The sequence below is a fragment of the Artemia franciscana genome, chromosome 16 (genome assembly GCF_032884065.1).
Source record: "Artemia franciscana chromosome 16, ASM3288406v1, whole genome shotgun sequence".
NCBI classification, from domain to species: Eukaryota; Metazoa; Arthropoda; class Branchiopoda; order Anostraca; family Artemiidae; genus Artemia; species Artemia franciscana.
In genome coordinates this window covers 16,065,729-16,090,761 of record NC_088878.1, presented here as the reverse complement: position 1 = coordinate 16,090,761, position 25,033 = coordinate 16,065,729, and the positions used below count along the sequence as shown (strand labels likewise).

General features: G+C 35.5%; 1 protein-coding gene across 6 annotated transcripts in view; it reads right to left on the bottom strand.

Annotated features, from left to right (window-relative positions):
• The window catches only part of LOC136037132 (serine/threonine-protein kinase 26-like), a 170,276-nt gene that overhangs the window by 68,679 nt on the left and 76,564 nt on the right, over window positions 1–25,033 (bottom strand). For all 6 annotated transcript variants that reach the window (XM_065719626.1, XM_065719625.1, XM_065719624.1 and 3 more), the window contains one exon: window positions 14,244–14,409. In XM_065719626.1, coding sequence (XP_065575698.1) covers window positions 14,244–14,409 — 166 coding nt within the window. The remainder of the gene's footprint in view (window positions 1–14,243; window positions 14,410–25,033) is intronic.

The window sequence follows — 25,033 nt, the reverse complement described above, 5'->3', positions numbered from 1 at the left end:
ATAAGGATAATAGTACCTTGATCCACATTTTCATTGAGCAATTGACAACACATTATCTTTAATGTAAACAACGTTTACAAAATGTCCATCCCGAAGTCGAATCAAGAGCAAACAAGGTCAAAGGATAAGTTTGAAAATATTTCGCATTGGGTTGAGGCCGATAAGAAATCGTTTACAATATATACATCACGAAGTTTCGCGAAACCGAGGACAATGAATTATAATTGAAGACGTTTAAAGTAAGAGCAAAAACTTCAAAACGAGTAGAACTCTTTTTGATTTATTAATGTTTTGTTCATCTTTAAAAATGATTTTGTTCCAATTCTTTAAAAATGATCCCTGAATCGCAAAGGTTTGTTTAATTAGAATAAATAGCTCTTTTGAAATTACTAAAAATACTTTAGTGTAAAGAGAGAGATACTGCAGAGGGGACGAACCCCCTCATATCCGTAATAATTTCTATCGTTTTATCCTTTAATGTTGCTCCTTACTTTCAGTTGAAATTTTTTTTTAATTTAATTTCTGAACGTTTTTGAATTAATGCAGGTTTTGATTTTCGCTCACCGTACATGAATAAATAAAACGAAATTTGCATTTTTTTTTTTTGCTAAATGACTTTCTCAAAGATTTGATCGGACGATTTTGAGAACACAGGGGCAGGGGAGGGGGCCCTGTTGCCCTCTAATTTTTTTGGTTACTTAAAAAGGCCACTAGAACCTTTAATTTTATTTGCGAACGTTTTTATTAGTAATAAATATACGTAACTTACAAATTAACTTACATAAAGAACTTCTATATTCGTATATTTTTATTACGTATCTAAGGGGGCTTGCCCCATCGTCAATACCTCGCTCTTTACACTAAAATTCGAATTTTGTCCCAATTCTTTAAGAATGACCCCTCAATCATAAAGGCCGTTTAATTGGAACAAATAGCTCTTTTGAAATTACAAAAAACACTTTAGCGTAAAGAGCGAGATACTGTGGAGGGACAAATCCCTTCATTTACAATAATTTCTCTTCGCTTTATCTTTTAGTGTTGCTCCTTACTTTCAGTTGAAACAACTTGCTTCTTTTTATTTAATTTCTGAACGTTTTTGAATTAATGCAGGTTTTGATTTTGGCTCACCGTACATGAACAATTAAAACAAAATTTGCATATTAGTTTTTTTTGGATAAATGGTTTTCTCGAAATTTTGATCGGACGATTTTGAGAAAAAGGGGAGGCGGAGGGGGCCTAGTTGCCATCTAATTTGTTTGGTTACTTAAAAAGGCCACTAGAACTTTTAATTTTATTTACGAACGTTTTTATTAGTAATAAATATAAGTAACTTACAAATTAGCTTACGTAACGAACTTCTATATTCATATATTTTTATTACGTATATGAGGGGGTTCGCTCCCTCGTCAATAGCCTACCTCGCTCTTTACACTATAGTTTGAATTTTGTCCCATTTCTTTAAGAATGACCCTTTAATCACAAAGGCCGTTTAATTAGAATTAATAGCTCTTTTGGAATTACTAAGAATACTTTAGCGTAAAGAGAGAGGTATTGACGAGGGGACGAACCCCCTCATATACGCAATAATTTCTGTTCGTTTGAAGTTTTAATGTTACTCCTTACTTTAGGTTAAAATTTGTTTTTTATTTAATTTCTGATTGTTTTTTCTTAAATAACGCTGGGAAGTCCAGCGTCCTCTTCATGGAAATTATCCTCCTCCATGAAAAGATCCTCTCACGTAACCCCCTCCCTCGACCCCCCCCCCACCACCAGAAAAAAATTATCCCGGAAAACGTTAATATACTTCCCAATAACCAATACTGAGGGGGCCTAGTTGCCCTCCAATTTTTTTGGTCGCTTGAAAAGGCAACTAGAACTTTTAATGAGCCCTCTCTCGACATTCTAGAACCACTGGGTCGATACGGTCACCCATAAAAAAACAAACAAACAAACAAATAAACAAGCATCTGTGATCTTTTTTTCTGACAAAAAATACAAAATTCCATATTTTGGCGGATAGGAGCTTGAAACCTCTGCAGTAGGGTTCTCTGATACGCTGAATCTGATGGTGTAATTTTCATTAAGAGTCTATGACTTTTGGGGGGCGCTTCCCCCTTTTTTAGAAAATAAGGCCAATTTTCGCAGGCTCTTAACTTTTGATGGGTAAGACTAAACTTGATAAAACTTATATATTTAAAATCAGCATAAAATTCCGGTTCTTTTGATGTATATATTGGCATCAAAATTCCGTTTTTTAGATTTACGGTTACTATTCAGCCTGGTCACTCCTTACTACCGTTCCTTACCACGAACTGTTTGATTATTGGTGAAATCTTGTTCCATTTTCATCGCTTCATGGACACCTTGGTTAGTTCCCAGGCCATTGCTAAGAAGCGGTTTCGTAATAAAAAAAAAAGAAAGAAAAAAAAAAAATGATGGGTCTTTTTCTAAAAGATGACCGATCAGAGCAGAGTAAAAAAAGAAAAAGTAAATTCTAACGTTTTGAACCTGGAAGATCTTTAGGAGCCCAGCCCAAAAAATTTATATTTCGAATTGAATATCATCTAAATCTACTTTAGGTATTATTAAAAAATATACTTAAGCAAGCTAGCCCGTACTTGTCAATTTTATCAATCAGCTTTACAAATACTATTTTTACTGATTATATAAAAAAAAAGTTTGTAAGCTGTTCTTGGAAATTATGGGTATAAACACACCGTGAGAAAAAATTCACAGAAGCGATGGTATTTTTGACAAAGGCAACTTCTGTTTTCATTTTTATACAGTATTAGATTAAAATGACAGCGTAATTTGGATGCGAAACCAAAACTAAATTTACTTCCAGCTAACTTTGTTATTTATTGATTTAATTTACTACTTAAAAAACACAATAAGCGATTAAAGCATGGAGTTTTCGACAAATTTTCTGAAAAAATAAATACAAGAGACCATTAGGCTATAAAAGCTACAGCCTACACATTGTAAAATGAACAGGATTCATGGATTATGAATTTAAAAATAAACATTCGATCGCACCAAGTTAATCAAAACAAAAACGCTATCAGTTTGAGAGTTTCTGAAAACATTTAAAATAATCATATTTACAATAATCTAACTCGAAAAAAAGCATAAGTATTGTGAACATTCGCCAACATAGATTGGAAACAGCATCACATTAACTGAAATAAAATATAATATTCTTGGTACGGTATTAAAAAAAAGAGTGAAAGACGGTCAAACATCTTCATACATCTGCTGACAATCCCCAATGGAGGAAGTTTTCTCCAAAACCATTTTTGCAAACTAAGCTCTGAATAAATATCAAGCTCTGAAAAAGACAGCATCTTTCTATTGAAAATGAATTTCTTTTCTTTTCAGATAGATAAATTCTTTGTTTACGATTTTCAAAGAACCTGCAATTTCCGTTCTAAAGGGATATATTTTTCGCTCTCGATTATTCCATCATTCAAATCAAATATACAAATAAGCTCAGAATAATTGAGCATTTACAGTTCGGAGTGATTAGGTTAAGTGGAAAGTGATTATGTATATTAGATCTGCATACTCGATGAGATAGAAGATTAGATGAACTCTTCTCTAAGGTTAATCTGAAGTCTGGCTTAAGAGTCCAGCTTTCTGATTGTAGGCTTTGGCAAAGCGGTTGCCAAGATTTCTGCAGGGTTTTAAGGCTAGTTTTAATTTTTGTTCAAATTGGGACAGGTTTTCATTGAATCTTTTAAACCTTAAAAGTAGGAAAGGAATGGATGCGAGAGGCTGAAAACATCTCCTAGTCCCTTAGATGGGCTGTAGATCCATCCCAGGAGATTTTGTTCACCAAGCAATATGTATATATATATATATATATATATATATATATATATATATATATATATATATATATATATATATATATATATATATATATATATATATATATATATATATTAATTGATGAATAGTCAGTGACCTTGAGGAAGGAACGGGAGAGGGTGGGTACTCTAAATGACTTCGCCTGCCCTAAATTTGGTCTGTAAATCTATTCACGAAAGTTTACCATACTAGCAACTTTTCTAGTTATCGAGATGTCTTTAAACAATTATTTTTGCCAATAACGCACAATGTTTTCCGATTTGAGTGACCGACTTGTTGTAATTTAAATATCAAGAGCAAATTTGTTTTAATCAAACAAACAAGAATGCTGTGGACATCTCACTTTGCGTCAAACGGACAAAACAGTTGACATCTTCTAATCAATCATCTTATCTCGATTTTTCTTCATTTATTTTTATTTGCAAGAAGAAAACTACATATAGAAAAATTTACTTGCGTAAAAACTCGCTGTATCTAAAAACAGGCTGTGTCTAACTAAACATGCCGGTAAGATTAACTCTTAACTGGTCGTTTCTTTTTTTTTATTAGGTAACTGGTCGGGTGAGTTAAATATTTACCCCATAACTAAAACACTTGTAAATAAGACATATTTATGAATTTGTAAGTCAACTCCAAGCAAATTCCATCATATAGAATACGCCATACTCTAAGACGGGTCGCTACATTACTACTGATTGACAGTAATAATCAGTGTTACTACTGGTGACGGTCACAACATATGTAACCAAAATATTTAGTATTTCTTTATGAAATTTATCGCTGTCTATTAAAAGTATTTATCCCTATTTGAACTTTTATTTATCGTCGTGGAAAGGGAATGTTGTCTTCAAAATTATCTACGTAATATGTTTAACACGAAAATGAACCATCTCGACACATCCTGGACAGACTTCGTTGAGGAGGTTCGTACCCTTTTCGCAGATTCTATAGACCCTAGTCACTTTCTATTCAGCTGAACGAGGACACAGACTGTAGCGTTGATTTTTACGACCAGAACGTGAACCTTCAGTGTCTAAACTACCTATAGACTCGATTCTGAGGATATTGGACACTAACTTTCGAAGTTCTCGAGGAAAGGAGTTGATGGATACTCCACCATCAAATGAGGCTTCGTAAGGATAGTCCCAACTGTTTGAGGATCTGTCAGCGCTGGCTCACCTTTTCTTGACTTCTTGCTGTATTGACAAGTATTCCTGTGCATACGCCTGCAATATCCAGCATTGCAAAAACGATTGTGAGCGACCAGTGCTGACAGCAACAGCTGTTAGTTTAGTTGGTATATTTCTGATTCAAACGGCGAACACCAGATTTATTTGTGCTGTAAAACTTGGCTATCTCCTGCTTCTCTGACTTTGCATCTACCGTGTCGGTGTAGTGCGTCGAAAAGATGATCAGTCTTTCTAGGTTCAAACGATGCAATAGTCGGTAAAATTCTAATTAATTGACTTCTTGCTATCTCAGAAAGGGTTTAGGTTAGGAAAATGTAACTTTCAGGGAAGAATCTACAGACTAAAGTATGTCCTGAGAAGGTATTTTGAAGCAACTACCTCCCCTCCTTCTCCCTCTAGAGGGCCCTGTCCTTTGATGACCTTTAAAAATATGCGTGTTATAAAAGTGAAGCCTTGCAAAATAGAAATTCTGCTTAATTGAAGTACAGCAAAATTGTTTTCAGCTTCATAACTTTGCTCAATTCCATTTTATAAGGTTTTAAAGATATGCGAATACATTTCCTAAATTTTGAAAAAAAAAACATTGATATGGCTCAAAATTCTGCTCGAATAACAGGAATTGCATTTTCAGAACTAAAGGCAGAGAAAAAGCAACTAATAACTGAAAATTAAGGTAAGTTGTTTTGTCAAAATTTCAATAGGTATAGACCTGTCATGTAGGCAAATTTCAGGGCCCTCTAAAGGGAGAAGGAGTGGAGGTGGGTACTTTAGAATACCTTCTCGTGACACACTTTAGCCTGTAGACCCATCCCTGGAAGTTTCATTTTCCTAACCTAAACCCTTTCTGAGATAGCAAGAAGTCAACTAACAAGAAGTTTACCCAACAGTCTTCTTCAGAGTAAAACTTAAGACGAGGAACCAGGTTCATGTTCTCCGAGCGGAAGAAACACTGAAGGGAGCTAGCACCTGTTCTTTCTTTCTTTCAACTACCCTGGATGGGTCTTGAACACCAGGTAAATGTGAAATTATATTGGAAGAGCGAGTACGTGGAGTTGGCTGTAGCCGCTTGGACCGTTTTGTTATCCAATCTCCACCGATAAACACACCCACGGGCTTCTTCCGCCACAACACCAGAGGAACGTCATCTTCGTCTATGTACTTTGGGTGTGGGGTGCCTCTACATCCGAAAAGCTAATTTGACGGTCAACTACCTCTTCCTCTTTGTTAGTTTTGCCTTCTAAGACACCTTCTTCGACGTCCTCTTCAACCTGCAAATATGGATCCCTATTGCGACCTTCATCTTTATCTGTTAGATCTTCTTCTGCTGGAAGGAGCTCCATTGTTTCTCCCTCAGTTAGTTACCTTTGGCTAATCATCTTGACTTCCCAGAAAAATAAGGAATGAAATGGAAAGGAAAAGTATGGCAAAAAAATCACCTTCTTGGTAACAAATATTGTTGGACCAGCAGAAACACTACATTTCCTGCTAAAAAGGTTTGAAAGGCCATCACTATCGGTATATAAAAGATAAATCCTGGAAGTAGTGCAACTAATAGTTCTCGTACCGAATGTTAGCCATTCAGTCTCTCTATCGACCGTTATTCAAAATATCGTAGTAGTTTGGAATACAAAAACTAACCCAAATCGCCCTTACTTTCTTTCTCGTCGGACGCCTTAAGCCGTCTGATACACCAATAATCTCCGTGTGGTGTTCGAAGATTACATGGAACCCTGATGGTGTGGCCCCAGGAGTTATTGAGAAATCTCAAAAACAAAAGTACCTGGGGTAATTTTTTACCCCATCCGACCAGTTAATGATTACAAATGACACTGGTATCCCCTGATTCTCCTTTTGGTAGAACCTATCTACAAATATAAGTATATACGATCTTCTCGCCCCTATGATTTTATGTACAGTATAGTAATCCATTACAACTAATAAAACCAAAAAACAATCAGCAGTGTATAAGAATTTGCGAATGGTTGACTAAACCTATTCACCTATAACCATCAAAAACCGCAAGTATTGTCCTGTTGACAAGCAAAGTCTGTTTAATAGACCTGATTCTTTTAAAAGTAGATTTTAAAAAAGCATAGGTTTTGCAAGCTGAGCTGAGAGATTACTGATAATATTTGAGGACGTCACTGCCGCAGCTCCGCTCCGGGATGTCTGACGAGGCTTTGTAGATTCCATATGCGCCACACCTGGCCCTGGAGGAAATAAGATCTAAGGTAAGGAATACTTACACAACTAGCTTGGACTAGCAGAATATCATTTGTTATTGCTATTGCCCAGATCTTGCTATATACAGTCTAATAGTAAGAATGCTAACAATATGATAATAATAAATGGCAGAGTAAAACGAGACATTTGTTTGGGAGGCTAAATTCACAATGTCCTACAATGAATATTCACAGATTACACAATTCACCCGAATGCAATTCAAGCTACACTTCCGAAATCACCCATAGTCAGAAAGTAGATTATTTCAATGCAGCAACAGATATATCATGTGAGTAACAACATCATGTGAGTAACAAAATTCCCGAAAAACAAGAGCCATGCGGACGATGGATAGGGGCAATAGGTCTTTCAACCCAATCTTTTTTAATTCAGAGTGACTTTGCACTGTCAAACCCTCACGAGTCTCACGAATCTATGTAGAAATACAATTTGCTTTTTATTGAAAACTATATAATTTTTTAACAGCGCTTTTGTTTTTTCAAAACATCGACGCCAAATAAAAAATGAATTTCACTACGAAAATCAAGGTGACTCAAAAGAACTAATGTAAATAAACTGAATATTTAATAAATAATGACTTTAATTCCTGGAAACTCAGCAATTCAATATTTTATTTCACTGTAATTTTATTTTATTTTTCAATGTTTTAAGCATAAAGAAAATAAGTGTAGCATAATTCGTTTTCAGCAAAGCGCAAATAACGCGCTTTGCTAATTCGCATAACGGAAGGGGGAAGTAGCCTAACTCCCGCTGGTGGAAATTTCTGTTCGTTTTGAGTTCGACTTGAATAATAAATTTAATTTTAACTCGTTTTAAGAGTTATTTATTCATCTATTTTAGTATCTTTAATCTTTATGTTTCTTATGATCGTTTATTCTAATTTCTGTTCGTTTTGGGTTTCATTTACTCTTTAATATCAATTTCTGGTCGTTGAGCTTGAATTATAATAAGAATTTATTTCTGCTTGCCTTAAGTTTAATTTTCTCTTTACTTTTCTTTGAAAAACCTATTTTTGGATTTTTTTTTTTTTATTAATTTCTGCGCGTATCTGATTATTAATGACCAGGTTTTGTTCATATAATGACTATTGTTCATATAATGACTAATGTTCATATAATGAATATTGACCAGGTTCATATAATGAATACTTTTCCAGCTTTCAAGTCTCGGGATTAAGAATTGGAATATCTGATCTAATTTATTAAGTTCAATTCGCGTCTTTTGATTTATTTCAACATTCCCCTTTAAAAAAAAACATTCTTCAAGTCCGCGCTTTGTAAGCTGTGATTTTGTTAAAGATCAGGTTAAGCACGAAAATCGGGTTATCTGGGTAATACAATACTTTTTACGTATCTCCAGGTAAGTTTAGATTCCAAGATAGGCATAGGATTTTTACAGGACGGTGGATGTAAAAAAAAAAAAAAAAGAAAAAAAAAATCTGGGTTATATGTCACCAGCGAGAGTCATTAGTTTTCCAAAATAAAAGTTAAAAGCTTCACCTGCAGTACAACATATCTCAACTATAGGAAACATAATATAAGCAAAAGTATGGACAGTCATAAAAGTTTATCTACCATTCAGTTTTTCCATTTAATTGAAAAGAAATGTTTTTTTCAGGTATGGGACGATCCATCCCAGAAACAGACTATGATAAAACCTTAAAATTTGATGGTAAGCATCCATGACAGTAACAATGTCTACGAACCAGTTATAAAAGCTTATTTACAATTTAAAAACAATCTAAGAAATCCCCTCCTTCTTTACAGAGTATTTTGAATTCCTCAAAAGCAACCATTGTTCACTTTCTCATTGTCGATTTACAATAGTTTCCATAATTCGAAATGACATGGATATTGACACAGAAGGCTTATTATAACTCAAGAGACCTTTGGCAATATTAAAAGAACACCCTCAACATTTTCATGATTTACTAGCATTCTTTTGGCTTCTTTCCAGACTTTTTCCTAAAGATGGATTCTACACAAATAATGCGATACAAAAAGGAATTGCACAAGAAATCTTCATGTTTGGAAAAATGGAAAGAAGTGATAGATAAAAGCAGTGGCGTCAAATTACGAAAATTCATTACGGGGGGGGGGGGGGCAAAATATATTTTACAAATCTAGAGGCGGTTGGAAACTTATCGTTTTTTTTGCAATGAAATTTCGAATTTAAACAAACATTCGGTCTGTCTATCGCCCCCCCCCCAAAAAAAAAATATACAGAAAACTAAAATCAAAAGCAACTTTAAAAATGAAAACTACAGCCCCACGAAATGAAACATCCAAGACTACTAACCAAGACAATATACAAATACTTAACCATACAATTGAGTAACGTTTTGCACCCATCAGATTCCAAAAGGCAAATTAAATAATCCGAAGAATAGAAAAATTTGCGATCACGATTTTTCTGTTCCTATGACAGTGTCAGCAGCTTTTGGATTTGACTCTATTTAACTTGAACTGCTGGCCAAGTTTTTAGGATTATAAAACCCAAAAAATGCCTGGTCCTACTCCTTGGCTAGATTATTCATATTTTGCATGATTGATTTGAATAAATGAGTCGACAAAAAAAGCAAATTATTGTGCCTTCTCTGAGAAACTTGGCATAAATCGAATTCTTAGCAATTCCCTGGCGTTTTGTTGAAACAGCAGAATTTGAAAGCATGAACTTTAAATGAAAAACTTCTCGAAGTTTATCAAACAGTTTGTGGTAACGAACTGTAGTAAGGAGCGACCCGGCTCAATAGTAACCAAAACTCTAAAAAATGGAATTTTGATACCAATAGCTGCATCAAAAGAATCGCATTTTAATGCTGGTTTTAAATATATAAGTTTCATCAAGTTTAGTCTTACCCATCCAAAGTTACCAGCCTGAGAAAATTTGCCTTATTTTAGAAAATAGGGGAAAGCACCCCTAAAAGTCATAAAATCTTAACGAAAATCACACCATCTTATTCAGCGTATCAGAGAACCCCACTGGTTTTAAATATATAAGTTTCATCAAGTTTAGTCTTACCCATCAAAAGTTACGAGCCTGAGAAAATTTGCCTCATTTTAGAAAATAGGGGGAAACGTCCCCTAAAAGTCAAAGAATCTTAACGAGAATCACACCATCAGATTTAGAGTATCAGAGAACCCTACTGTTGAAGTTTCAAGCTCTTATATACGAAAATGTGGCATTTTGCATTTTTTGCCAGAAGGCAGATCACGGATGCGTGTTTATTTGTTTTTTTGTTTTTTTTTTTTTGTTTTTTTTTTCTCCAGGGGTGATCGTATCGACCCAGTTGTCCTAGAATGTTGCAAGAGGGCTCATTCTAACGGAAATGAAAAGTTCTAGTGCCCTTTTTAAGTGACCAAAAAAATTGGAGGGCACCTAGGCCCCCTCCCACGCTAATTATTTTCCCAAAGTCAACGGATCAAAATTCTGAGATAGCCATTTTATTCAGCGTAGTCGAAAAACCTTATAACTATGTCTTTGGGGACGACTTACTCCCCCACAGTCCCCGTGGGAGGGGCAACAAGTTACAAACTTTGACCTGTGCTTACATATAGTAATGGTTATTGGGAAGTATACAGGCGTTTTCAGGAGGATTTTTTTGGTTTTGGGGAGGGGTTGAGAAGAGGGGGATATGCTGGGGGAACTTTCCTTCGAGAATTTGTAATGGGAGAAGAAAATTTCCATGAAGGGAGAGCAGGATTTACTAGCATTATTTTAAAAACAAACAATTAAAAAATAAAAGTGAAAAAGCTTTTTCAGCTGGAAGTAAGGAACAGCAATAAAACTTAAAACAAACAGAAATTATTACCCATATGAGGGGCTCACCTCCTTCTAATACCTCGCTCTTTACGCTAAAGTATTTTCGGTAATTTCAACTACTTATTCTACGGCTTTTGTGATTCAGGGGGTCATTCTTAATGAATTGGGATAAAATTTAAGCTTTAGTATAAAGAGCGAGGTACTGACGATGGGGCGAATCCCCTCATATATGTAATAAAAACATGAGAATACAAAAGTTCTTTACGTAAGCTAATTTATAAGTTACGTAAATCTTTTACCAATAAAAAGATTCGTAAAAAATTAAAAGTTCGAGTTGCCTTTTTTATTAACCAAAAAATCGGGGGGCAACTAGGCTTCGTCCCCCGCTCTTTTTTTCTCAAAATCATTCGATCAAAATTATGAGAAAGCCATTGAGCCAAAAAAAAAAATATGTAAATTTCGTTTTGATTATTCCTCTGCGGAGAGCCAAAATCAAAACATGCATTGATTCAAAAACGTTCAGAAATTAAATAAAAAAAAAACAAGTTTTTTCAACTGAAAGTAAGGAGTGACATCAAAACTTAAAACGCACAGAAATTACTTCGTATATGAAAGAGGCTGCTTCCTCATCAACGCCCCGCTCTTTACGCTAAAGTTTTTTACTGTTTTAGAAAGAAGAATTGAGAGAAAGAGTCAAACTTTAGCGTAAAGAGCGGGGCGTTGATGAGGAAGCAGCCTCTTTCATATACGAAGTAATTTCTGTGCGTTTTAAGTTTTGATGTCACTCCTTACTTTCAGTTGAAAAAACTTGTTTTTTTTATTTAATGAACTTATAGGGCTTAGTTCATATATATATATATATTAGTTCATATATACATTTCTCCTTCTGTCTTTTTTTTTGTTTTTTTTTGTGTTTGTGCTGTTGCATTGGTGATTTCTCTTTTCATGATATATATATATATATATATATATATATATATATATATATATATATATATATATATATATATATATATATATATATATATATACATATATATATATATACATATATATATATATATATACATATATATACATATATATATATATATATATATATATATATATATATATATATATTGTATTCTCCTGATGAGCCCTTGTGTTGGGTTGTTGCCTCTGAATTATTTGTCTTTATTATTTTTTCTATTGTTTGGTAAATGACGACTTATACTTGTTGACGACATGACTGCCTGTCCATAGATTATTCTTTATGGTTGATTGTGTTTGGCTATGCTGTTTGACCTATGTAATTGTATGGATGAGTAGGGTTAAGGCCTCATTCAAGTGCTGGTCTATATTAATCACTAATTTAGGAAAACAGTCTTCCTTTTCTCCTTCTGTCTTTTTTTTTATGTGTTTGTGCTGTTGCATTGGTGATTTCTCTTTTCATGATATATATATATATATATATATATATATAGTAAACGCCGAGGATGTGCGCAGCATAGAAAATGTTGCTACGAGAATATTCTTGAGGACTTAGTCAAATTGGGCTAAAAAAAACATTCTAGTTTTCGCGATGACAAAAATGTTATATAGTGATTTAATTATAACATTCAGTTTTAATGAGTATGTTAGTGATGTACAGAGCAAGTGCTTTAGTGCTAAAATCTCAAAGTAACTAAAACGTGGACTTGGTCGGACCAGTCTCCAAAATCCTAGAATAATGAGTCAGACAGAAGGATTACTAAGACTTAAAGGCGTCAGCAAATATTAAAGAACACCCTCAAGATCTTCGAAGTTTACTCAGCTCTTTGTTCTACCTCCACATTGGTCTACTTTTTGTTTCACAGGCCTGGTACAACGTAATGATACAATAAAATAAATTTTAGTCCTAAGATACTGCAAAAGTTGAACAGCAACAAGAAGATGTAACTTATTTCAACAACCCGACACGCATACAGCATATACATGTTAAAGTTATGGAAAGACATCGATAAAATTGCAGCCTTCATTTGGAACAGTGCCAACTCTCCAAACTAAGCAACATAACAAAAATAGTCATAAATATCCTAGTAATACCCCAAGAATCATTACATGATGTGATTCTTGTCCGCTGAACTTGTAAGGTTAAACTCGTACAATAAGCATTAAGAAAAGGAAGAAAATACAAAATTACTTCATACCACCTATTTGACCTAACCCTAGCACTTTACCAAGCATATCGAATTTTCGAGAGTTGTATGACATAAACAGATACCGCTATGGATCTTCTAACTAAATATAAGAAGGAAGTCATTATTCCAAACATAAATAGGTGGATACAAGTTTGATCTTCTAGGAGATAAGGAGAGAGGGCTATCAATATGATTTTTAAAATTGTTTATAATCATGACCATTGCGCAATAATCAACTTTTCCGGTTAATTTCCAGAAATTAAAAACTTTTTTGTTCTTTTTATATCGATAATACGCTAATACAAGGTGCCAGTATATCGTGATTATTCCCAAGGTGCACTTCTCTTCTCCCCCCGAATCAATATATATATATATATATATATATATATATATATATATATATATATATATATATATATATATATATATATATATATATATATATATATATATATATATATATATATATCATTAAATTAAAACGAGCAATATGTCAAAGAGGTTTGTGTACTTTTGTATTATACGCCACTCATTCAAGTACTTTATTTAATTAGAACCTGTTTCTTCGACGCTCAATCCTAATAAAATAGTAAAAAATAGGATGCAAATTTATTACTTTAAAAAAATTTGGGCTATATATTTGTACACTGAGGAGGGGGGGGGGATAAAGTATAGCGGATCTGCATGCAAAATGTGTTAGGTACAATTTTCTGCATATGATGAAGTGAGAATTGTTTTCTAAGTTCAAACTGTACAAATAATCTACCCCCTCCATCCCGATGTAGAAATAGATGGCCCAAATTATATATTTCCCATCTATTCTGTCACTCTCTTTTTCTTGTCTCACGCTAAGCTGAAAGAAGCTAGCGAAGAAACCGGTTTGTTCTCGAGTTTTAGACAGCGTAAATTTGAGTGAGTGGCGTATAGCCTAATACGCATGTACCGTGGTTTGTTTCTACCTCCATAGATTGACAGTAAAAATTTGTCTTATTTAAGCAAGTAAAAAGAAACAAACCTTTAATGTCCCTGTGTAGTTTCTTCTCTGAGTGAAGATAATCTAAGCCTTTTAAGACTTCTCGGAGAATAATGGCAATTTGAGATTCGTCTAGCGAGCCTGCTTTCATCAGGTCTAGGGCCGACCCGCCTCCTAAATGTTCCATTATAATCCATAGCTTAGAACCCTACAAATAAAAATGAAAAATTTATTAAGGATGAGAAATTTGCTACTTGCCATCAAAATAACAACTGAACTAAAAAATCCTGTAAAATAGCAATATTTTAATAGTTTACGGTAACTAACAGGATGGCAAAACTTCTCATACCCAAACGACCACCTTAAATCAGAGACCCGAAAAAATTGTTTTCACACTCTTCAGCCATCACAAGACAACTCCAAATAATACTGTAGGTGTTTTCTCTTTTCATGCCAAAAAAAGCATTCGGTGCTGATTTAAGGTTTCCCATAAACGTAATTTTGTACAATATATATTTAATAGTGTTTTCCTATAACATTTGGGGTGAATCGGAAGCGGGATTATTATTCATATGAACTGAGCATCTGGGCTGTTTTTTGTCTTCCTTAAGGCTGAAGCCATTTTTATGGCACTTGGTATTAACCAAGTGACATATAGCAGTCGCCAATTCTGTCGGTCTGTCGGTCTGTCTGTCGGTCCCGGTTTTGCTACTTTAGGCACTTCCAGGTAAGCTAGGACGATGAAATTTGGCAAGCGTATCAGGGATCGGACCAGATTAAATTAGAAATAGTCGTTTTCCCGATTTGACCATCTGGGGGGAGTGGGGGCCCGGTTAATTCGCAAAAAATAGAAAAAATGAAGTATTTTTAACTTATCAGCGGGTGATTGGATCTTAATAAAATTTGATATTCGGAATGATATTGTGTCTCAGAGCTCTTATTTTAAATCCCGACCGGATCTGATGACATTGGGGGAAGTTGGAGGGGGAAAACCTAAAGTCACGGTTTTGCTACTTTAGGCACTTCCAGGTAAGCTAGGGCGATGAAATTTGGCAAGCGTATCAGGGACCGGACCAGATTAAATTAGAAATAGTCGTTTTCCCGATTTGACCATCTGGGGGGGGGAGTGGGGCCGGTTAATTCGGAACAAATAGAAAAAATGAAGTATTTTTAACTTATGAGCGGGTGATTGGATCTTAATGAAATTTGATGTTTGGAATGATATTGTGTCTCAGAGCTCTTATTTTAAATCCCGACTGGGTCTGATGACATTGGGGGGAGTTGGAGGGGGAAAACCTAAAATCTTGGAAAACACTTAGAGTGGAGGGATCGGGATGAAACTTGATGGGAAAAATAAGCGCAAGTCCCAGATACATGATTGACATAATCGGAACTGATTTGCTCTCTTTGGGGTAGTTGGGGGGGGGGGAGTAATTCTTAAAAATTAGAAAAATGAGGTATTTTCAACTTACGAACGGGTGATCGGATCTCAATGAAATTTGATGTTTAGAAGGATATCGTGTCTTAGAGCTCTTATTTTAAATCCCGACCGGATCTGGTGATGGGGGCGGGGAGTTGGGAGGGGGAAACCTAAAACTTGGAAAACACTTAGAGTGGAGGGATCGGGATGAAACATGGTGGGAAAAATAAAAACAAGTCCTAGATAGATGATTGACATAAACGGAACGGATCCGCTCTCTTTTGGGTAGTTGGGGGGGGGGGTATTTCTGAAAAAAAAAGGTATTTTTAACTTACGAACGGGTGATCGGATCTCAATGAAATTTGATATTTAGAAGGATATCGTGGCTCAGAGCTCTTATTTTAAACCCGACCGGATCTGGTGACATTGGGGGGGGGGAGTTGGGAGGGAGAAACCTAAAAATTGGAAAACACTTAGAGTGGAGGGATCGGGATGAAACTTGATGGGAAAAATAAGCGCAAGTCCCAGATACATGATTGACATAATCGAAACTGATTTGCTCTCTTTGGGGTAGTTGGGGGGGGGAGTAATTCTTAAAAATTAGAAAAATGAGGTATTTTCAACTTACGAACGGGTGATCGGATCTCAATGAAATTTGATGTTTAGAAGGATATCGTGTCTTAGAGCTCTTATTTTAAATCCCGACCGGATCTGGTGATGGGGGCGGGGAGTTGGGAGGGGGAAACCTAAAACTTGGAAAACACTTAGAGTGGAGGGATCGGGATGAAACATGGTGGGAAAAATAAAAACAAGTCCTAGATAGATGATTGACATAAACGGAACGGATCCGCTCTCTTTTGGGTAGTTGGGGGGGGGGGGTATTTCTGAAAAAAAAAGGTATTTTTAACTTACGAACGGGTGATCGGATCTCAATGAAATTTGATATTTAGAAGGATATCGTGGCTCAGAGCTCTTATTTTAAACCCGACCGGATCTGGTGACATTGGGGGGGGGGGGAGTTGGGAGGGAGAAACCTAAAAATTGGAAAACACTTAGAGTGGAGGGATCGGGATGAAACTTGGTGGAAAAAAAACACGAGTCCTAGATACATGATTGACATAACCAGAACGGATCCGCTCTCTTTGGGGTAGTTGGGGGGGGGTTAATTCTGAAAAATTAGAAAAAATGAGGTATTTTTAACTTACGAACGGGTGATTGGATCTCCATGAAATTTGATTTTTAGAAGGATATCGTGTCTTCAATCCTGACCGGATCTGGTGACATTGGGGGAAGTTTGGGGTGGGGAAACCTAAAATGATGGGAAACGCTTAGATTGGAGGGATTGGGATGAAACTTGGTTGGAAAAATAAGCAGAAGTCTTGCATACGTGATTTACATAATTGGAACAGATCTGCTCAATTGCGGGGGGGGGGGTAATTCTGAAAAATAAGAAAAATGACGTATTTTTCACTTACGAAGGAGTGATCGGATCTTCATGAAACTTCATATTTAGAAGGACCTCGTAATTCCGATATCTTATTTTAAATCTCAACCGGATCAAGCGTAATTGGGGAGGGGGCAGTTGGGGGGACCGGAAATCTTAGAAAATACTTAAAGCGGTGAGATCAGGATGAAACTGGATGGGAAGAATAGAAACCTGTCTAAGATACGTGACTGACATAACTGGACCGGATCTGCTCTCTTTGGTGGAATTGGGGTGGGGGGTAATATTGAAAATTAAGGTATTTGTAACTTATGAAAGGGTGACCAGATCTTAATGAAATTTGATATTTAGAAGGATCTTGTGCTTTAAAGTTCTAATTTCAAATTCCGACCAGATCCTGTGACATTCGGGGGAGTTGGAGGGGGGAACCGGAATTCTTGGAAAACATGAAAATTGGAGTATTTATATCTTACGAATAGATGATCGGATCGTAATGAAATTTGATTTTTAGAAGGAATTCATGTCTCAGAGCTCTTATTTCAAATCCCGACCAGATCTTTTGACATTGTGGGGATTTGGAGGGGGAAATCTTGGGAAAATACTTGGAGTGTAGGAATCGGGATGAAGCTTGGTGGATAGAATAAACAAATGTCCTTGATACGTGATTGACAGAATCGTACTGGATTCGCTCTCTTTGGGGGAGTTGGGGGGAGGGGTTCAGTGATTTGGCGAGTTCGGTGCTTCTGGACGTGCTAGGGCGATGAAAATTGGTAGGCGTGTCAGGGAGCTGCACAATTTGACTTGATAAAGTCGTTTTCCCAGATTCGACCATCTGGGGGGCAAAAGGGAGAGGAAAAATTAGAAAAAATTAGGTATTTATAACTTACGAGTGGGTGATCGGATCTTAATGAATTTTGATATTTAGAAGGACTTTGTGACTCAGAGCTCTTATTATAAATCTTGACCGGCATTAAGCCTCTTATTTTCCTTTTTAAATCAATCTATTGATTCATAGAATTTTGTTAGAGCTCATACCATATGATCTCTTGGCTCTTAGCTCTTCTCGCCTCGTCACAAGTGCCATATGAGCTCTTAGCTCTTGTTTGTGAAATGACTTCATGTCTTCTCATGTTTGCTATGCTTTACTAAGACATTAAATACAGAGACTATAGACTAAAATATAGTACTTTTTAGCTGGATATTTATCATGAGGTTGAATACTAATACTAATTAAAGAACCACTATAACCTTTTTCTATTCCTTCGAAAAACCTCAGCAACGTAGAGTCTACTATCAAAGTGAAATATGTGCACCTTGTTATCAGGAAATTATATAAACTCACAATAAACTTAGCTATTTCAAATAATAATAAAAAAATCAATGTGGGGTTGAAGGTCGGCTATGAGCTTTGCTAAACAGACTGAAGCCTTATGGTCCTGCATAGGGGCTATAACTATATTAAAATTTTTCGACGGAAAGAAAATGTTATACAGAAGTGTTAATAAACCATGTATTTCCACATACTATTTTGGAAAGAAACAATCTGGTGGTTTGTCACTTCTCATCAAGGATCATCTACTTTAATTCAGGAGTAATTTGGACATATACGATCAAAATTAGGTCGTATGCTTACTGTCTGTAGAGTAGGCTGTATTAGTACGGATATTATCGTTTTTTTCTCTCATTTAAACCTTTCATTGGGTCATGCAGCTAGTGCAATACATACAAGATTTCCTAATTCATAAGGAAAAATAGTCAACAACTTCAGCGTATCATTCCCATCCCGACAAAATTCGACACAGAGGAGAAAAAAAATGTTAGGAAAAACGAGAAATTTGCTTAAAAGAGAAGAAGAACGGCTTTTCACAAATTCGAAAAGTTATTGTGCTGGCCGAATGATACTCTCAGAAATGGCTCTCAGATCATTGGGTTTTTCAAGGGTCTAGATCCAAACTGTTCTGCTACATCTAAGCAGGGACAAAGCCAACATTTTTGAAGGTGGGGGAGGGATGGCAAGACTATAGTCTTTTACGGTCAAATTTTATAATTAATATTTATTTTTCAACAGTGGTTTCGTAAATTTTTAAACCGAAGATAGGTAACCAAAACATTATGAAAAAATTCCTTTTAAAGTGTTTAAAAGGGCATAGCATTCACGGTTGTAACAACCACAAGAGCATACCACCCATGTAAAAGGGCCATTAGACGTACGATTTATTGAATTAGTAGTGTCTCTTTACTTTTAGAGCTTTGTGTCATTACGACAAGCCTTTTCAAGAAGTTGAACGTCCAAGAAAGTTTTATTGGGTTATAAAACTAGGGTATCGACCCAAAAGGAATAGCCATTCAGCAAATGCAAGAAGTATTCTCCCTGATATGTCGCAACGAAGGGTAGTTCGCTTATTCTCGCCATAATTCGAAGATACCGCTCAGTGCAAGGTCTTTCTTCTCATTGAAAATATCATCGTTTTTACGATTAAATAAAAAAACAAGTTTGAAAGTAAGGAGCGACATTAAAACTTAAAACGAACAGAAATTACTCCGTATATGAAAGGGGCTTTTCCTCCTCAACGCCCCGCTCTTTACGCTAAAGTTTGACCCTTTCTCTTAACTGAACTTTTTAAAACAGTAAAAAACTTTAGCGTAAAGAGCGGGGCGTTGAGGAGGAAAAGCCCCTTTCATATACGGAGTAATTTCTGTTCGTTTTAAGTTTTAATGTCGCTCCTTACTTTCATTTAAAAAACTTGTTTTTTTTATTTAATTTCTGGACGTTTTTGAATTAATGCATGTTTTGATCTTGGCTCTCCGCACATAAATAATCAGAACGAAATTTGCATATTATTTTTTTTTTGGCTAAATGGCTTTCTCATAGTTTTAATCGGAAGATTTTGAGAAAAAAGCAGCGAGGGAGGAAGCCTAGTTGCCCTCCAATTTTTTGATTACTTAAAAAGGCAACTGGAACTTTTAATTTTTTACGAATGTTTTCATTAGTAAAAAATAATACGTAACTTACGAATTAACTTACGTAACGAACTTCTATATTCGTATGTTTTTATTGCGTATTTGAGGGGATTCACCCCTCGTCGATACCTCGCTCTTTACACTAAAGCTTAAATTTTGTCCCAATTCCTTAAGAATGACCACTGAATCACAAAGGCCGTAGAATAAATAGTTGAAATTACTAAAAATACTTTAGCGTAAAGAGCGAGGTATTACGAGGAGGTAAACCCCTCATATGCGTAATAATTTCTGCTCGTTTCAAGTTTTAATGCTGCTCCTCACTTTCAGTTGAAAAAAACTTTTCATATTTATTTTTTCATTTTTTTTAAATAATGCTAGGAAATCCTGCGCCCCCTTCATTGAAACTCTCTTCCCCCATGAGAAGTTCCTCCATGGAAAGATTCTCCCACGTAAGCCCCCCATCAACTCTCCCTCCCAAACCAAAAAAAACCTGAAAACGTCTGTACACTTCCCAGTAACCATTACTATATGAAAACACAGGTCAAAGTTTGTAACTTGCAGCCCTTCCCACGGGGACTGCGGGGGAGTAAGTCATTCCCAAAGACATATTTATTATGGTTTTCAACTATGCTGAACAAAATGGCTATCTCAAAATTTTGATCCGGTGACTTTGGGGAAAAATGAGCGTGGGAGGGGGCCTAGGTGCCCTCCAGTTTTTTTTTGGTCACTTAAAAAGGGCACTAGAACTTTTCATTTCCGTTAGAATAAGCCCTCTTGCGACATTCTAGGACCACTTGGTCGATACGATCACCCCCGGGAAAAAAAAAAAAAAAAAAAAAAACAACAAATAAAACACGCATCCGTCATTTGTCTTCTGGCAAAAAATACGAAATTCCACATTTTTGTAGACAGGAGCTTGAAACTTCTACAGTAAGGTTATCTGATACGCTGAATCTGATGGTGTGATTTTCGTTAAGATTGTAAGACTTTTAGGGGGTGTTTCCCCCTATTTTCCAAATGAGGCAAATTTTCTCAGGCTCGTAACTTTTGATCGGTAAAACTAATCTTGACGAAACTTATATATTTAAAATCAGCATTAAAATACAATTTTTTTTATGTAACTATTGGTATCAAAATTCTATTTTTTAGAGTTTCGGTTACTACTGAGCCGGGTCGCTCCTTACTACAGTTCGTTACCACGAACTGTTTGAAAGCATATATAAAATGGCTAGACCAGAATAAGACTTGGTGTTATATCCATTCATTATTTGGTCTGCCTGCGGAGTGTATCAAAAGCCAGATCATACTGGCAGTGCATTTAAGTGTTTCCACTGACAGGGCCCAGTCATGGGTTTGGCAAGGAATTCTGAAATTGTGAGTTAAGTTAATTTTGCAGTATAAAGAGGCAGGCCCGTTCGTTGATGAAGTGTTTAGAAAATTTTCTAAAACAATAATTGTTATAAAGCAGTTTTACAAACAGATGATGGGATTTAAGTCAATCGGCAGAATGTTTCTTTCTGACTTAAATCAATATACTGATTTCATCTGCAACTTTATATCTTTAAAGATGATACAGATGGGGACGAAGTCTCTTGGACCATTACAGACTTGATAGTACTTTGACGAGCTAGAAATTTACAGACAAGTGTCAGAAGTTGCAAGAATCGTTAATTATCTTCCTCTAAACATAGGTTCTAGTAAACAAGGGAGCCCTAAGGAAGATCTTCAATAATTTCAGTCTATGCAGTTTCTTAACTTTTTAACCTCAGGTACTTAACTCCTCCCCTTGAACCCTACGCCTCAGTTTGGTTCCCAGTAAATTTAGCCTATTAATATAGGGCTAAAAGAGTTGAGAGTAGAGCTTAAAGGATTTTAGAAGGACTTTTCCTCACTCTGAGAGCATCACCAAACGTCAAATCATTTTTCCAATTTCTTAGACAGCATACAGATCTAATTGATATACTCCGGAATACAGAAAGTATAATGACTATATTAAAGCTGAAGCATATTCAATTTCAATCCCTATCATTCAACTCGTCAAGAAATCCATTGACAAATAGTTACTAAATCGTTGTACACCTTGCCTTTGTTAAAGCAGTTATGATAACTCAGAACGCAAAGGATTTTGAGGCAAATCCTACAAGGAAATCTTTGTTCGACAAAATATGTTCATACGCCAAGTTGCCCAAAAGCTGGCTTTCGAATATCATGAGCCATTTCAAACCATGGATTAATCATATATGTGGCATTTTTATATAGTGAATTTTCAATATTGTAAAAACCTATTCAAGGGTAGTTCTGCACCAAAAGAATCGAATCTGTATATGCACGCCGATGAAACTTGTAAAATTTTTGATACAATTTTTCAGATTATATTAGGCTGTTTCCTCTTGAAGAAACGTTTGAATTTGAAAAAGCTTCAAGGATTTTGAATCTTACTATTCAGGATTTTGCTTGCATTTGGAAATTTGTAAACACACATCTTTTCGTCATAACTACAACATCTTGAAGGATTTGGTAAAATTCTTTTGCGTCTAAGCTTACAACAACTGGTGTTAATTCGCTCAAGCATCATCTAATGGGCACTCAATTCTATCTAGATCAGTTTGATGTCTTGCAGTTATTGAACATTTTATTTATAACCAAGTGGCTAAACTGCTTTCTAATATTAATTTTAAAAAGCGCTTTCCAAAACAAAAGTTTTTTTTGAAGAAAACGTGTAGTATCTGTAGTAAAGATACTCTGGCCCTTAGAAAATTAGGGGGTGGGTAGTCCTACTTTGTTTGTTGTTATTTCTGTTCGTTCCAGGCCTGTCTTGGTTCTGTATTTATATTTATTTTCTAATTTCGACCAGTTCATTAATCTACGCTAGCATTTGCTTTTTTTATGTTTGACATGATTATTCAATTTAATGTATTGGATTTGGGCTTCATTTATTCATTGATGGTAATTTCCGATCGCTCTAAGTTTTATTTATTATATGGTTTTATTTCTACCCATCTTATACTTTAATATGGCTCTTTATTTTTCTTTGCAAAACTTCTTCTCGGGAAACGTTCTTTTTGAATTGATTAACGTATTTTATTTTTGCTAGTATTGGACATATTTGTATTCTTTTTCATTTTTTTGTTATTTAGAATTATTGTGATGGAATGTAATTTAAAATTCTGGACAAGATTTGAATATTCAGTCAAACTTTTGAATAAGTCGTAGTTTTGATCAACAAGTATTTAATAGTATTTTCCTTATAGCGTTTGGTCAGCATTGGGAGTAGGATTATTATTCATATGAATTGAGGATCTGCGTTATTTCTTGTCTTCCATAATCGCGGAGCCATCCTGCCCCCATCCTTTAGACACCCTTGAATATGCACGTGTCTTAATCCACAAATATTAAAGTATCTTTTGATGTTATATATCCTTGTAACTCTTTGTTGAAATAGATGCAGATCAAAGTCATTTGTTGTCATAAAAAAGTAGGTCACGAATCAATGAAACCATATTTGTTGCTTTAATTTTTTCGGTCTCAATTTCGTCTCAAACTAAGTCAATTTTGGCTCCTCAAACTTAAAAAAGAACATTCAACTTCCACTCTAATGAGCCACTATCAAGTTTCCATGACCATCCCTTGCACACAATGAGGCCAGGAAAAAGACGTCTATTGGCCCTTTGCCAAGACTCGTTTCGGGGATACCCATATATTTTTCTATTATTTTGACTGTATTATGGTCCCTTAGACCAAGAACTAAACGAGATAAGTTTCAAGCCGATCGGAGAAAATTTTTGAACTCTTTGTCAGGCTCCATGCTCTTCAATGTTTTTTTTTGTGTGTATTAGTCTCCTTTTGGCCCCAGGACTTTCGGTTAATAAACTTCAAACTAATTAGAGAAAAAAAATAGGACCATTTTTGGGCTTCCTAACGCCCTACCCCATGTCATAATAAACTGTGTGGGTCTCTTCATCAGAGAATAACCCCTATAAGTTCCGAGCAACTGACAAACCCAAGATATAGAAAGCCTCTCTTTTTTGTTATAAAATGTAAATTTAAGCAATAAGCAACATGAATCATTTACGGTCCTTGCCCCACGGGCTGCGGTGGTCATGTGATCCTAAAGACATATTTTCTAACCTTTCGACTATTCTAAACAATATGCCTCTGTCAGAATTTCGATCAGATGTATTAATGAGGTTATGGAGGGAGGTAGCGGGCAGTAAAAAAAGGCACGGGAAGGGTTGGTTACCCTCCAATATATTTGACTAATAAAGTGGGCACTATAATGCCGTCCCTCCAAAAGAAGTGACTGGAAAGAAAAAGAGAAATATGGAAGGCTCAATACTCTTTAGATAGGCAACGATGTTGCCTCTGATTTCTCTATTGGTGTTTTGGATTATTGCCTGTAATTACTATTATGCCGTCCCTCCAAAAGAAGTGAAGCGGGGAAAAAGAAATAGATATATGGAAAGCACAATACTCTTTAGGCAATGATGGTGCCTATGATTTCTTTATTGGTCTTTTGTATTATTGCCTGTAATTGCTATTTTCGTCTCTTCTATTTTCCCTGTTATTTTCTGCTATTTTCTCCTGCATTTTGCAGCAACAAGCAATGAACGATGAATATATAATATTATTCCAATTAAAAACAATATAAATGCTTTCTAGGCCATGGTGGCTACGATTACACTCTTTTTGTGACCAATCGAGTTTTTTTTTCCAATAGTCTATGATTAACAACACAGGAATAAATTTCTCCTTGTTAGTTTTACTTTTTTCACTTTCAAAAAACGCGTGATATACCGACGCCACGTTAGCTAGCAAATGAATATGGACCAACAGTTCTTGTAGAGAAGTGGTCTGTTTCACCATCACGACAGACTCTCGCCGTAATCATGTCGGCTGACCGTTTAAGACAGTGTTAAATTCATTCTGGAGCAGGTAAATCAAGGACTGCGAGACAGGCCCACTAAGAAAAAAAGATTTGCAAGAATATATCCGCAGATAATTTCTTTC